The 15,994-nt window shown below is 38.1% G+C and overlaps 1 protein-coding gene across 2 annotated transcripts in view; it reads left to right on the top strand.

The window, feature by feature from the left end:
- Nucleotides 1–15,994, top strand: part of syngap1b (synaptic Ras GTPase activating protein 1b) — a 145,213-nt gene that overhangs the window by 124,546 nt on the left and 4,673 nt on the right. The window contains exons 22-24 of one of the 2 annotated variants that reach the window (XM_071468723.1): nucleotides 3,528–3,600; nucleotides 10,049–10,110; nucleotides 14,975–15,143. In XM_071468723.1, the coding sequence (XP_071324824.1) occupies nucleotides 3,528–3,600; nucleotides 10,049–10,110; nucleotides 14,975–15,017 (178 nt within the window). In that variant the 3' untranslated portion in view covers nucleotides 15,018–15,143. Of the gene's footprint in view, nucleotides 1–3,527; nucleotides 3,601–10,048; nucleotides 10,111–14,974; nucleotides 15,144–15,994 lie in introns of those variants that run through there. The other variant, XM_071468722.1, reaches the window with a different exon arrangement.

Raw genomic sequence — 15,994 nt, 5'->3', positions numbered from 1 at the left:
TGAATAAGTAGCAGATCTGGATGCTTCCAAGTCAATTTTACTCACAATTCACTGAGCCAGACCATGTCATCAAATGCATTGCGAGACTTGTGCATCGTCTGGACACGTTTGAGTTGTAATGCACACGAGAGCGATGCAGAGCAGAGAGTGTGGATGCCGAGAAATGTGGTCCCAGGCCATCATATTGGATCGATTGGACTCCCAAATCTTAGTGAAATGACAAGTGTAACCATAGCCTTATGTTTCTTTCATCTTAGATTGACTTATATGTTAAATTTTCACATTCAGATCCATTATTTCGATGCAAATGCAAGCTCAGGTTCTGCAAAAAGGAGCCATCTTGAATTCATGGCTCCTGAGTTAGCTTGAAAAAATCTGTTTATCTGCAGAACAAAAACACTTAGCGATGTGTTTCAAGTTTCAGAGATTTTCTTTCAGAGAAGCCTTAATGTTCTGTGCATAAACTTTACTTTAAGCTCAGAGCAAATCCAATATCTGTCACTCGACCAGATACACTTTGTGTTCTCAACAATCTAATTTAAACCAAAGCCAAATATTGAGTTTTAAGTCATGCTAGGTTAAATCCACTGAAAACACTGAGTCCACTTTACCTGTAGCACTTTTATCTATATTTCTTCTTTAGGGTAGTGATACCATTAGTTGGCTACGGGCTCTCCAATTAATTTTTTTCTTTTGTCAAAATATTTTAATGCATTTTGGTAGTCATAAATATGAATGAAACTATTTATCTTCCCCAAGCTGTTTGCTGTGAACTGACGAGATGCAGCGAGTTTACAGTAGGGGGGAAAAAAAACAATGGTCTTAATTGTACCTGTCATAGTAATAATTTATTTTTAACTATAATCCATAGCATATTAAAGTCTGCGATGCAAGAGCCATAATAGTAATAATATATAAAATATATATGAATTCTATTGAGAGTGAGATTACAACTATTTTAACTTTGCAATAGCTAACGTTTTAGCAGGAGACGCGCAATAATAGATACAATATGTCTACATGTGCTGTGTGTGTGCGAGTGCACATGCAGGATCCTGATGAGGTATATTGTATGCATTTTGTGTACATAAAGAAACAGTAACTTCCTGCCAAAACCTTTTACCAGGTGCCATCCACAGTATCTAAACAGAGAAAAATAAAGACCTGGAATACTGTAAAGTGCAAAATACCACAGAGACAACATGACAACAATGACGTGACTCTTTGACAACAGTATGTTCTGAAGTGTGTTCTTAAGTTCTCTACTTGTTTTTGGCTTATCTGTACGGTGTTTGTGAATTTATCTGCATTTTTAATGAAAGACTGCAATGGATATTATTTATTAATTAAAGCGAAAAAGATTATCTTCTATCTGTTTGATTTTGCTGTATATGCTTGGTATGACTTTGACCTGCAGTCCGTCATTGGTGGTGTCCAGTGACATGGTGATCAGAATAGTTGTTTAAGAAAGTTAGACAGTTCTGTCATTTAACTTATGCAGTTACAGTATAATTTAAATATTAATATTAAAAAGGGCAACCATATTATTATTTTCTTTTTCCCTCTCCAGAGATATAGATAATATTCTGGTGTCAGTATATCTGCCTCTCTTTTGTAGCAAGAATATATTGATAGGCTGTATAGATTGTACTACGGCAAAACTTATGTTTAAATCTTGCAAATGAATTCATAGTGGTGATGAGTTTTGGCTTGATGTGTGTGTGATTGACATGGCTTGTAGCAACAGCCAAGGGTTTATATTCACTTTGTACAGACCTGTGTCAAATAGTTGCAAATGATTCTTGAGTTTGTTTTAACCAGATGGGTAGGGGCCGCCTGCATCAGCACCAGTCCAATGCTGAAAGGTAAGTTTTCAATCAAAGTCATTGGCAGAAAAAAAAAAGAAAGAAAGAAAGAAAGTATTTGCAGCTGCTGTTTGATCCAGGTCTGTTGTTTCTTTCTGTTGACTTTACATTAACTTTACATCCTATTTGACACCTTTGTCTCTTGCCTTTTTTCTCTGTAGCAAAATCTTCAGACATTGTGACCTCATGTTGGTAGATACACACATTGTTTTGACTACATGTACGACTTGACCTCAAAAGCACACTACTTGAAGTACAACTGGATATAAAAAGCTTAATTTTTTTTTTTTGTAACATATCACCCACATGAATCATTGTCTGCCTTTTGAAGTCATGTCAAAATCTTTATGCTGTATGCCCATGTTACATTCCATTGTTTTTTGGGGACAGTGCTAATATTTCTGTCTGTGCTTATGATTGATTCTTTTCTTTTCCTATTCTCTTCTTTTGTAAAATAACTCTCAACACTGTACATTATTTATGGAATAAAACATCCAAACACTTCTGTTTGAAACTTCACCTGTGGATTTTCGTTCTTTATTGTCAAACACGTGCCTCTCTGTGTTCTGAATAAAATGATATGAATGTGCTGGAGTTTTGAGTGACACACTGTGACTTGATTGGTGTTATATTTATTCTGCATGGTGGCAATTAAATGTTCCTGTCAACTATTTGATTGGCTTTAGTGGCTTAAAGAACACACCAGTGACAATCTCTCCAGTCAAGACAAATTTAAGTTACTCCTTCATGCACTATTATAAAGGGATAATATTCCAGCAAGCATATTTCATGTCAACAAATTGCAAGGATGTTTATTCTGCTGCGGTAAAACGTCCAGCGAAAACCTTGTAAAACAGACTGAAAGACATGAAACCAATGTAATGAAATCTATCATGTAAAGAGGTCTTTTTTTTTATTCACACTAACTTCTATTTGGCATTAATCACCACCATTACAATACTCACAGTTCAGCCAGTTGGCTGTGTAACTGCAAGATAACCCTGTATGAGAAATATCCTTGAATGACCCTATCTGGAGTAAATCCCTGGCACTTGGATAATCATGAGAGCTGGGAAACCTGCACTGTCCGCTGGCTCATGAAAACTGCAGCAGTAAGCCCGCTCATATCTGCGAGTGGAGTCTTTGAAATGATTAGTCAAAGGATTTTCCGCCCGTGCCTTGGTCAGTCCACATTACATAAGATAGGCAATTCCCTGGGGATGATTGGGATCTGTTACTGAACCATTCACTTCAGATAACTGAGAGTAATTGTCCACAGTTGGCCGTAATTGCACTTTGAAAACACCTTAAATTGGGAAAAAATGCTTTGATGAACCCCATTGCGGCGAGAAGAAAAAAAAAAAAAAAAAACCTCCACCAGTGAAAATTGGCAGTGCCTCGTAAAGCATGGCTTTGGTTTCTGCTGCTCAACATTTGCACAGGCTTAAGAGATTGAGCTGCCTGTCAGATTTGGGATTCAGATTTAAGATACAGGTAACCGGCAGCTCATCACTGTGGGTCGTTGAGCCAGATGTTGAAGATGCATCTGCTCAACTTCTTGTCTAAGTATCATCTTGAATTCATAATACTCCCTCTCTTTCTACCCCCACCCCCCTTCCCCTCTCTCTCTCCCTCTCCTCTCTCTCTCTCTCTGCTTCCAAGACTCATGGCTGTGGAGGATGAGATAAGGGGAGGAGCCATCATTGAGCCAAAAACCAGGATTTTCGCTGATCAGGTCTGTGAGACTGTTTCTTCTCTCGTCGAGTCCGTACAGTGGCCCGTGCTTTCTTCTCTTCCCCCCTCTGCCTCTCTTTTTTCCCCTGCTGCTGTTATGATTTTGTCTGCTGTGCGTATGTGGTCCCCCTAATTGTCCCGCCCTGTCCCTGACCTGTCCCTGTGTTTGGGTTTGACTGCCATCTGTCTGCCAACGTACCTGGGAGCTCTGGAGATCAGAGAGTGTTGTTGTTGTTGTTGTTTGCATTCCTCAGCTCGAGCTATCACGATGTCTGACTCTAGCTGGGTTTGTGAGCATATCCGGGGCTGTGATGATGTTGCCAGTTCTGTAGTTGTTTCTGCCGAGCATGTCGGGGGTTAAAATTCCTTAAACCTTTTCCACACATGTTGTCAAACCAGACTTACACTCAGTTTATTGAACAGCTGAGCCCCAAATATGACTTTACTGTATGCTGTGTGGTGATGGTGGTGGTGGTGCTGTTTGTTCTTCTGAGTCCTCATCATTTCATGCGCCCCCTCTCTTATCCTGTCAAATCCCAGTAGCCCACCTTAAAGCATGAGTCATGCTGTAAATATAGCGTATGTGTGTATGTGTGAACATACACATGCTGAAAATATAGTGTGTGTGCGTGAGAAACATAAATGCTAAGAATGAAAGAGGTAATGAGACCCTGCTCACATTAGTTTATTTTAATCACAAGCCTGACGCTCATATTTAAACTGAAGTAATCCTCTTTTCTTGTTGATCATTATCACCAGCTATGGTAGAAGAAGTATTCACATCTTTTGCTTAAGTAAAAGAACAAGACTACTTAAAGTTCCAAAAGTAAAAGTACTCTCTATAAAGAATGGCCTAACTGAGGATAATGTATGTTTTATTATTAGATTATAATTACTGATGCATTAATGTGTACATCACTTGCACCAGGGAAAGGTGGGGCTAATTTTAATAACTTTCATTACAGCTGAGTAGCTTCTGACTATACTTTATAAATGTATTTATGTTAATAATCTCTACACTAATGTAAGAGGTGGAGATTGTTTTTAATTATGGTAACTGCCCCTTTTCAATAATGTTACAATCAGTTTTGTTATTACAATTCCCATGGTGCATAAACAGGAAGCTTAGTTGCCATAGATTTGGTGAGATATGCTGTTCAACTATAACTGTGACCATTTAAAGTATACAGTATCAGCACTTCCTGTTTGGGATGTATCCATGGATGTGTAGACAACTATCACTTGATTACTTTGATGCCACAAAAACCTTAAAAACATCATGATTCTCAGGTGGATGTTAATTTATGATGAACATCAGTGATATCATCAGCTAGTGTTAGTCGCACTTATTCTAAAAATGTGTGTATTGTGTCTGTGTGTTCAAATTTGACAAAGTTACGACTCCTAGTTTATACATAAAAGTTTACTGCTGCTAATGCTGCATCATTAGAGGCAACCCATATAGTGTATTTTCAGCTGCTATTATTATTAAATGAAATATACAGGTTTTCTCATAAGTCTGTTGCCATGAGTTCATTTGAGGGTTTTAATGCTAATCTTAGCCTTCAAAAAGACCATTTCCTTGCCAAAGAGATAAAACAGTAGCCCCACTTCAAATGTTCCTTCTTGCATTTGGTCATACTTATAAATTTCCATCAATTAATTGCATGAAAAATCAAAGAATAGCCTCATGGTAGATTTCCAGTTCACCATCAAAAGCAGCAGGGAGGGGAAAGAATAATGAAACATGCCAAGAGGGAAAAGCTGACAGAAGCTTGACTTGACACACTGATGCTCATTATTGCAACTAATGTGACATTGATATATTCAGAGAACGTTCTACAGGGTTGTTATTTTAGAAAAAATGGACAAATATACACAATATTTAGTATAAATAATTTGAGGACAAGTCTCCAGTATTACAGAAAATACTTATCAGACTACTGTCTAGTTACCAATGTAACTTGGGATCAAGGGCTGCAACTAATTATTTTCATTATTAATTAATATTTCAGTAATTTTTTTCAATTCATTGTTTAGTCCATGAAACATTAAAATACACAGTGAAATGTGCCCACAACAGTTTCTTCTTTTATCTGACCAACTGCCGAAAACAGAAAGATCATAGGTTTACTAATAATGTAAAATGTAACGTTGAAATTTGAGAAATTAAACATTTGACCTCAACAATGAATCAATTTTCAAATTGGCCTCCAATTAATTTTATCTCAGATTGATCAAACGATTCATCTGCAAATTGTAGCAGCTCCGCTGTGTGTTTTCTTGTAGGGTGCCAGATGGATAAAGTTTGCACTTTGCAGCGTAGGATGTTGAAGTAAGTGCCATAAAAGTGTGGGCATGGTGGAAATTAACTTAGCAGACTATATAAAAAAGGAAGAAATAAAACCAACAGAAACTCACATTAAAAGAAAACGATTCAGGACTTTTAGACGCCCAGTGAATAATGTTGACTCATGATCACTTTCAGCAAGAATGGTGTTGCACCTTTTTTTCTGGTGCTGAACATATTCATGCAGACAAAATATTTTTGTTCTGCTTTAATTCTGTGCCACAAAAATAATGTTTGGAATAACGCTGTAGGGCAGCATTTCACTACTGTTACATTACAGTGCACTGTCATTCTGTTATGACCCTATGAATTCTATTACAGTAGTATTATTTCATGTCGTCAGTAATGTTAGTTGTCATGTTTCCTAAAACAGTGGCAGGTGAATTCAACATCTAACTGACAAAACACCAACCTTGTATATAAGAATCACAAGCCTCTATACACTGTTCAAGTGGTCACATGGAAGCTAAGATCAATAATTGTCATTCAGGTTGATTCAGTTTAGAAATTTAAATTTATATAAGTTGTTTGGGCACATTTTGACTTCAGTGAAGACGACACACAATAATAAGAAGCTTAATGCAAACACTGCAGAAAAACAATTTCAGCGACCAAAGGTAACACCGCCAATTAGTTCAATCACTTGGAGCAAAATTACATTGCTGAATATGAAGAGTGCATGGCTCAAAAAAAAGAAAAAGACCAATGTGCGCCAAAGTAATCATTCATTCACCACGTAGAAGTTTGAAATAACAGCGATATTGATTTGAAGTCATATTGCCCAGTCCTACTACATGACTTTACACTCTGCATTCCTGGTTGCTCTTATTTCTTCTTCATTAACAAGTCAAATAATCAACTGGAGGTGAACACAAGTTCATTCATTTTTGTGTGTATGAAAAAAAAAGAAATGCTCAGTTTTTAGAAACTGAAAAATAGAAAGTAGTTATTGGTTTAACAAGCTTGTAAGCCTGTGAAGAACTGTTGAGAAGAGCATTAAAGGGTTATACCAGTCTACCAATAACAATTTCAACCCCAATACGGCCTTGACAAAGATGTTTATTGGATTATAGAGGAGCAAGCAGCGACCTGCTTAACATTCAAACTGCGCTGGAGGTGATGTGTAAGCTGCATGGCACCTTCTATGTGGTGTTTGAAGGAGAAGTGCACAACTCCTACATTTCAATAGCCTATAATTCCAACAGATCAAACTATAACTAAACTAAATTAAATCAGAAATTTAAACACCAAGAGACAGTTTTTATCAAATTATAAGGCTCATGTTCTTCCAGGTTGTAAAAATATTTGCTCTTTAATGTAGAAAATCGTATCATATTTATACCATATTTAACTTATTTATGTATTATATGCTTCTATTTAAAGGTAGAAGTCTCATTCTCATGTTAAAGCAGCTGAAAAAATGAGAAGAGAGGGTGACTGACAAATCGTCTGGCCATTGTTTTGAGGATATGACAAAAAATGTCATCAGAGCACAGAGAGAAACAAAAGTCATTGCATACAAAAGTGAGGTCCAAAGTTCACTGACAGCTGGAGTTGAGGAATCTTTGGGGTCAGAAGTAAAATAGGAACCGGTGGGAGATGCAGTGGCTGGATGCAATGAAGTAAACACCTGTACAACATAACACATTTCAGCACAAACAGAACTGCACTTTGGCACAGTGGTACTTTTCGCTAAATGCTAATTCCAGCAACCTTAAATAGGAAAATGCTAATATGCTGATGTTCAACAGCAGCTTAGCTTACTGTGTTAGCATGCTAACATTTGCTAATTAGTGCTAAGTACAAAGTACATATACTATACTGTTAGTTTTGCACCAGATTTCATGGCAATTCATTCAATAGCTGTCCAGATGTTTTAGCTGAAAGCACAAATGTAAACTTACTAGTGGCCATAGAATAAAAGTCAGGAGACTAATCACAAATTTGAGTAGGATTGATCCTCTGGGGGATCATGCATGTTTGTACTAAATTCTAAGAAAACCCATCCAGTGGTTGTTGAGGTATTTAAGTCTGTAGCCTCCCTCTGACTCAATGTTGCTGGTATTTGTGTTACTTCCATGTAAGGGGTTATAAACAGATACACAGGAACACATGTAATGGGATAAGGAAAATACTTTTATTCTGAAATGCTCCTTGAATTTACCTTCAGCTCATTGTGCTTGGAGCTAACCAGCCAGTGCGTGAGAGTGAGTGAGAATTTATGTGGGACTCTTTCATCAGGATTACTGATTAGTTTTGTGTTTTACCTTCAGGCTCTTGTTTCTTCACCACTGCACCTAAGACAAGCAGACAGTTTAGTCCAGTGTGATGACACTCAGCTTTAATGGGTGAGGCTGGTGCACACACAGCAGCTTAGAGAAGGAAAAGTAAATGAATAGGGAGTGAGAGAGGCGAGGCATCATGCCATTGTTTCCTGGGGCCACAGCTACCAACTTCCAAAACAACACCCCACACTTAATTAGGTCTCACATAATAGCACAGGTGCAGGATGCCATAATCCTTCCCATAGCAGTACCTGATACCCACAAAATAAACATACGCTGCAAAAAGTAGTGACGAATGACTTGTATAATGCAATACAGTTTAACTTCACCTACTGCATCCTCCAGAATCACAAATTAAATCAGCATGTCTCTGAAACAGGTTCACCAAAAATTGCATGTTATAATTGTGTGGACATTACTAGGAATCATTGTTATATACAGCTTGGAAGTACTGAAAAAATATTTAATATAGATCTCAATAGATTAATGTACTTAATAATTAATTGTAGGTTGCTTTTTCCCTACTGATTCTTTGACTGGTATGACTGTGAAAAGGATATTAAATTACAATCTAAGTTAAATGAAGTCATTTAAAGTCAGTTTAGTAAACACTGCAGAAAGCTTATGTAAAAATTGGGCAGCAAAAATGTCCTGGAACACATAAAACATAATAAAAACATGTTAATCCACTAAATTACATTAAATAGTTACAGTGACAAATTAAATATTACTAAACGGTTGTAATATATTTTATTTGATGCAATAACCTTGACAAATAATTAAACATTCAGTTAATACATTACTGAATATTGAAGAGCCCTTTTTAGGCAGTCACTATTTATTTCATTTATAAAAACATTCTAATACACTTTTTACAGTATTTGGCATTTACTGCACATTATCACACTTGTTATCAGTTTTTAGCTGTTAAACAGATTATTTGCAGAGCTTTACGTAACATTTTGCAGAATTGTGTGAACTATCATTGAGGTTTAATTTAATGAGGAAAAGGCTTCTGAGCTTGTATTCGCATTAATCATATCAATGTTTCATTCATATAAGACTTAACCACCATCTTTTATCCATAGACATTGTTGCAGCTTATTGAATGTTGGTCATTTCTGAGTGTATGTGAGGTGGGGTGTGTGTTTGAACAGAGAAAATCCTATTCTTTGCTGTTGCTCCATGTCTTTTTGGATATAGTGTGTTGATGTAAATATGATTCTGGGTTCTCCATGTGTTTATATATTTATCTTTATAGAGTAGATGATTGCATGTTTGGTATAAGCATGTCCTTGACGCTGTCTTCTCACTTTTTCTGAAGCAGGAAACATGCAAGATTCAGCTTTTCAAACTGTATTGGATTAATTAATCAGCTGCTTTCAGATGCAGATGTCGTTTGGAGCGCACAAGTTAACGCCTTTTTTCTTTCTTGTCCTATAAGCATGATTTCTATTAATGATACAGAGCATGGCACGCTGCTTTAATGCTTTCAGGCTGTTGGGTTGTCTGATAATGTTGTGTGTATATGGTTGCCATTATGTACATGTATATACATGTGCGTTAGTAAGCATTTTTATGTATATTTATGTCCTTGTTTTCTGTTCACTTTTTGTTGTGCATTGTGTATGTACTGTTGGGTGGCTGTTATTTTCCTCAACCCTCACCGCCCTTCTGAATCCTGCCCACTGCACACAAGCCTTCCCTCCTTTTGCTGTCAGCTTCCTCCTCCTACCTCCTACTTTTCAACCCTCCTCTCCTCTCCTCTCCTCTCCTCTCCTCCTATGTTGATGAGATACGGTGATTTCTCTTAGGGGAGGCGTCAGTCCATCCTAGTGCAGCCCCGTCTCGCGCCTGTCCCACCCCGAGTACCCAGGTAATAAACGAACCGGCAAACTCTCACTCCATCCATAACCTGCTGCCTCTTTTCCACTTCTACTGTTCTCTATGTGCGTCCCTGTCCATATGAAGCACCCTGTGAACTCACTGCAAGCCAACACACTGACAGGCCCACTTTACTTTTCCATTAATCTTCCAGAAAAAAAAGAGGTCTTTTGCAGAATGTTTTGACAGAAGGTACTCGTGGCTCTGAAGGGCATAGCTCTGTGTTGAAAGGGTGACAACAAAACATTTCAGTGAGTTAAAGTTGCACTGAGCGGCATCTGAAATACGTCTGAACTGTAGTGCCCATAAATCCTGTTACATACATGTGTTACATACAGCACCAGGCTGACTTGTGATCACTTTTTATCCACGATTACTAATGTGTTGGAGAGAGAAAATTTCTTGTAGGTGAATAAAAGTTTAGATTGAACATTTGAGAAAGAAAGAAAGAAAGAAAGAAAGAAAGAAAGAAAGGCTATGCATAATTAACTCAGGACAAACTAAGATAAATAAAGACCCTGTCTCTGTCTTGATGATATTCTTTTATCAGACAGTGGCTGGCTAACTTGTGAAAAGCGAGCTAGTTAAGTTAAGTTAGCTAAATTCTTGGTGTAGTTGTGGTTACATTGAAGGCTACAGAAGTATTTGAAACCAGAATACAGAATGGAAAAAACATTTCCATAACCAGAGGTTTCTTCCGATTCACAACTCATGGTCATTTTCCACAGGTAAAGGTTCAGGTTCATAGTTAATCCAGCTCCCACCAACAACAAAATATCTGCAGGTTAGCCGACTTTATTCACTACTGGTTGTTAGTAGTTACTGGTCCACACTGCTCCAGTGTTAAGTCTGCTATTTTCTTATGTTTTTAACATTTTCTCACAATGGACAGGCCCTTAACTAAAGATGTGTTGTGATAATATGAGGAAAAATTGATGAATATGGACAAAGATACACTTGTACCCAGCGTGTTAGCTAACTTAGCCAGCTGGCAAAATTTTCTTACAGCTAGTTTGCAAGCAAAGCCTGGCTGCCATATTTTTTCTGTTTCTGCTAATACTACATGATAAACTCACTCTTAAAAAAGAATGAGAGAAACCTGTTTAATTTGTGTTTAATTTGTATTTATACTAATCTAGGGATGGGATTTTTTTCTCTGTTGCAGCCCCACTCTCCAATTTAGGCTGAAATAAGTTATTTATTTAGACTATTTTATGATGCACTTTAAAGTCTCTTTGTCTCTGACAAATGACAAAAATGTGTAATTTATTCACAGTGCCGTGATTGGCATTGTGTGAAGTAAGCTTCCTTCTCCACCACCACACAAAAAAACCTGGCGTTTTCTTTGTTCTGTCAGGCAGGAAGAGGTGGTTACCTGCTTAGGTTTTATTGTCACTCTTGCAACACAAAAGCATGTCTTCTTGTATCCACCGGTAACTCTGGAAATATTCTATGATAGTCCTCAGAAAGGAATTATATGAGATGTATTATATTGCTTTTTCACATATGTTGACAAATGAGCACATTATATGCCTTGGCAGAAATATACAGATGTACTACACTAGCTTAGAGCTTCAAAATCTTTGTGTGTGACTGTTGCAGCCCTCTACAGATCAAAATCCCATTGCTTATTCATACACATAATTCAGTCTTAACCTGCAGAGCACAGACATGTATGCCAACATTATTATTTGCAAAAGATTTTTAGGTCATATACGGAGACCTTCCTGTAACTCTTTGCATTGGGTAGATCGCTGAAATGCAGAGAATTACAAATTAATATATGGATTGTTATGGGCCAGTATTTTCAGATGTTGGCATTTGCAAATACAGTAACTCAGAATTTCTCAATTAAAAAATAGAGATAAATAGAAATTACTTTTAAACAGTTTTTAATGCAAAGTTGTTATTTTCTGCCAAGCAACTACACAAAAAAATCCTAATTAAAAGAGAATATACACAAACATGTTTTATGGTTCCACAGACTTCAGTCTGGATTTGTGAGCAAGAAATAAGACATGAAATGTTACATTTTGGGCCTGTTTCCCAGTTGAAAACAAGCCCAAACTGTTCATTTTTAGGTCTTTACCCTTCTTGGTGATAAATCTGTCTGAAAGTCACTGAAATATTGTGTGAATTCTCTTTCATTGTTGATTTTTTTGTCTCAAATACACCATATTTTTACCCCTGTGTTTCCTGCACACATGAACTTCAGTCCATTCAGTTTGTCATCCCTCCCAGCACGTCCTCAGATAAACAACAGGAATTATGGGAAATCTCCGTATCTGACCCAGTCCTTCCCTGAAGAACACTGATTAATGTGCACATGTTTTTTGTGTGTTTTCTGTGTCTCTCAGTGTGTCTGTGTCTCCGATATTTATCAGTTTGTGTATGTGTTTGGCACCTGGGCACATTATTTGGTTGAGTGGTGGCATAGGCCAGTTGTTATTGCGTGTCTGATGATGTGTGACATGCGTACTATGTTGACTTCTTTTTTTTTTTTGCTTCAGAGTTAGGAGCATCTGGCAAGCTAGTTATCTTAAGTATTACAGGGGATCTTTTTACCCTCTTAATTATAAATACTGATTAAACTTACACATACAGCAGGTTTTTTTCAAATGTTGCTCTAGACATCAAAACTGATTGGAGATTGGAGGAGATGGGTAAGAACCTGTGTGTATAATACTCTATCTGCATCATTTACTACACACATTTCAGTACTCCACCACGTGTTCTGTGTTCCTGTCTCCAGTATCGCAGTTTTCATTAGCATAAAAAAAAACCCACTCATACCAAGCTGTAATTGAATGCATCAAGTAATCAAAAACCACAACCCACAGAGAGTGAAGCAAGTTTGGTAAGTTAAAAAAGGATGTCAGTAAACATTTTGCCATGTCTTTGTTCAGCTGCTTGATTTCTGAGTTTAATAGACATGTGTAATGGTCTACACATGGATATTAAAGGACACTGTTGGTTGTGTTTGAGAATAATAAAACAAGTGTCACTGGAGTCATGTTACTGGCATCCTGTAACTGTCTGTACCACAGTAGATAGCTGTTCATAGCACCAGTTAGCAACTGAAAATGTTTTCATTCATTTTGGTTCTGATTGAGAAGAGAAAAGGCCCGCTAATTCACATCAAAATTTTGGGGTAACTTTTTTTTTTACTTTCTTCTTTTCACTTTTTCTTTAAGTGAAGTGGAAACATCTTCCACTCACAATGGACACACCCATCAGATGCAGCTTATCCAGTGATAATTTGATTTTGATTCTTTTTCTCTACTGGATGCAGACCAAACTATCTCTCCTCCTTCCTGTCTCTCCCCTCTACAGCTCTTCATTCCATTCATGTTACAGTATCTCATACTTCATATTTGTAAGCATTAAAGTGGTATTTGATGGCAAACATATTTTCCAATGTTTGTTAAAGAACAAACCTGAGTTAAATTACTGCACATACTTCCAGAGTCTTTAAGATAGCTCTGCACTTGTTTTACAGTTTCCGTGAAATAGAGTCTCTGTAATTATGTCTAGACACCACACAGCAAATGTGCCAGGCAAGATAAATCAAGTGCAATTATTTCAAGAGGTTTCTACCCGGGTCTGATGGTAAAACTGTGAATTCAGCTTTTAAAAAAATGCTTCTATATATTAGTCATCTTGTAATAGCTCTTGGATACATTAAGCGCTATTATGAATAGAGTCCTCATAGTTGTCTATTGGCACAATAACCCAATTGTTTTCTCTTCCCACTGCTCCTACACAGACGTCAGTGAACACGACTGGGAGTGAAGGCTTGCAAACAGACCTTGATATGTACTAATAATGAAACTAGTGTTTGCATTGCCGTTATTCTGCTCCAATGTAGGTAAGAAAAAGTTGGCAAAACCAAACTTTGACCTAATCACTAATCAAAAGCTCCAACCCAGGACATGCACCCATGCAGCAGCTCATTGCTACAATGGGTTTGGGTTAGACTTTTTGGTTGGAGAATTTGACTGAGGTTTGGATTTCATGCCAGGCTATAAGATGCACTTTTATCTTGCTTTTTATCTTGCTAAATTTGGCGTTGAGCTCTATGTGGCTTGACTTTTTTTTTGCATGTGTTTAGTCACAAGCTGATGCTACAGTATGTGCTGTTAAAATGCCATAGATGTAGAGTTCTTCTTCGTCTTTAATCCAAGATATTTTCAGCTACTCGAGCACGCACAGTTACATAGAAACTTAGTCGTTATTGAACATAATTTTTGAATGACTCACTTGACTTCCTGACTTTTCCTGACATCTGTCACCCGACAAACACCCCTTGCTTCTCATCCCAAGAGGATCAGGACCTTTTGACCTCAAGAATTTTAATTCCTCCTTCATCCCTTCTTTCCCTGTGTCCCCTTTCCTGTACTGCCATTTTATTGGTGTACGTCATGCATCAACTTCGTAACTCATTTGCCTCTCTCTCTCCTCTCTCTGTCTCTCTTTCTGTGTGGTTCTTCCAATCCCTATCACTTGTCTTTTATGTTCTAATTCCTCCTTACTTTGCTTCTGCCATTGCCTTTACATGTTCTCATTCCAACCGGTTCTTTCTATTTTTCAATGTTGACACACAATCACATCCTTTTCTGGTAATTATCCTCCTTGTCCTCTCCTCTTCATCTTTACCTCACTATTCTTGCTTCCTCTCACACCTCCTCAACATGTGATTTTTTTTCCCTCTACATGTCACGTTATATGCCTTGATTGGACATCTCCTTTCCGACGCCTCGCATCCCTCCCATCGTTCATTGAATGGCCTCTCTTCTACGACCATCTCTCCCTGCTCCCACTCCTCTTTCCCCTCCCTTCTCTCTCTATCTCGCTAGGAGGACCAGCTTTCCTCCCTGGGTTCTGCAGACCCCGGTGTGATAACTGAAGGTGGAGGGGGAGGTGGAGGAGGAGGACAAGGAGGAGAAGGAGGAGGAGGAGCAGTAACCAACGATCAAGGCCTCAGAGTCTCTTCCTCAGGCATTTCCTCTGACAGCTCACCCCACAATGGAGTCCTCCCTCAATCCATAGACCCTCCCTCTCTACCCACTCCTCATCAACATCCTAGTCAGAATGGAGAGCTCCGTGGCAACCAAACATCCTCCCCCATGACAACGTCACAGGCTGGAACCACGGCAACAGCAACTACAGGCATAGAAGAAGGGGGAGTAGGTCAAACACAACACTGAGCCAAATCAGAGAGAGATGACACAAAGGAAAGGAAAACACTGTCCGCGTCTTTTCCTGTATAGCAAGACAATGTTTTGAAAAGACATCAGCATTGATATTCTTATTCCCCGGGCAAGAGAGAGAAGAAAGGTGTGCGGGAGACGAGTAGTAATCATACAGCTACTGTACAGTGCATAACACAAGAACACACAACACAAAGGGCTCTTCAATGGACACTTGTTCTCTTGTTGCTCACATGGAGCTTCAGTTCGTATCAGTCTTGCAGGACAAGATAATGATACCACATTCTGTTTGAATCAGTCAAACAAAGCATTTGACGAACATACCAAGCCAATATGTGAACATCTGCTTTGTGCACTCATTGCCTGTTTGTGGCTTCATGAGAAACAAATACATGTGAGGAACAAGCACTATAGAATGTCTTGCACCCCAAAGACTTCATAGTAGCCATCAGCAAAGAAGTGCTATAAAATAGCTTATAGTAACTCTTGACTCCCATGGATGTAGGTGCATTAAATATGCCTATCCTGAACACGCCAGGCTGCAAATGTGGTAGGTAGAGATGTGGCGATGTAGTCTGGCTTTCTTAGTGCCTTTGAGTGTTTTACAACAGGGTTTTCCAATAGAGATAACAGGTGGAGATCCATGTTAGCTTCGCTAGTAAGGGA

The sequence above is a fragment of the Trachinotus anak genome, unplaced genomic scaffold, assembly GCF_046630095.1.
Source record: "Trachinotus anak isolate AG129_WGS33_773 ecotype Australia unplaced genomic scaffold, CSIRO_AGI_Tana_v1 ptg000032l, whole genome shotgun sequence".
NCBI classification, from domain to species: Eukaryota; Metazoa; Chordata; class Actinopteri; order Carangiformes; family Carangidae; genus Trachinotus; species Trachinotus anak.
This window is presented reverse-complemented; position numbering and strand designations above follow the sequence as displayed.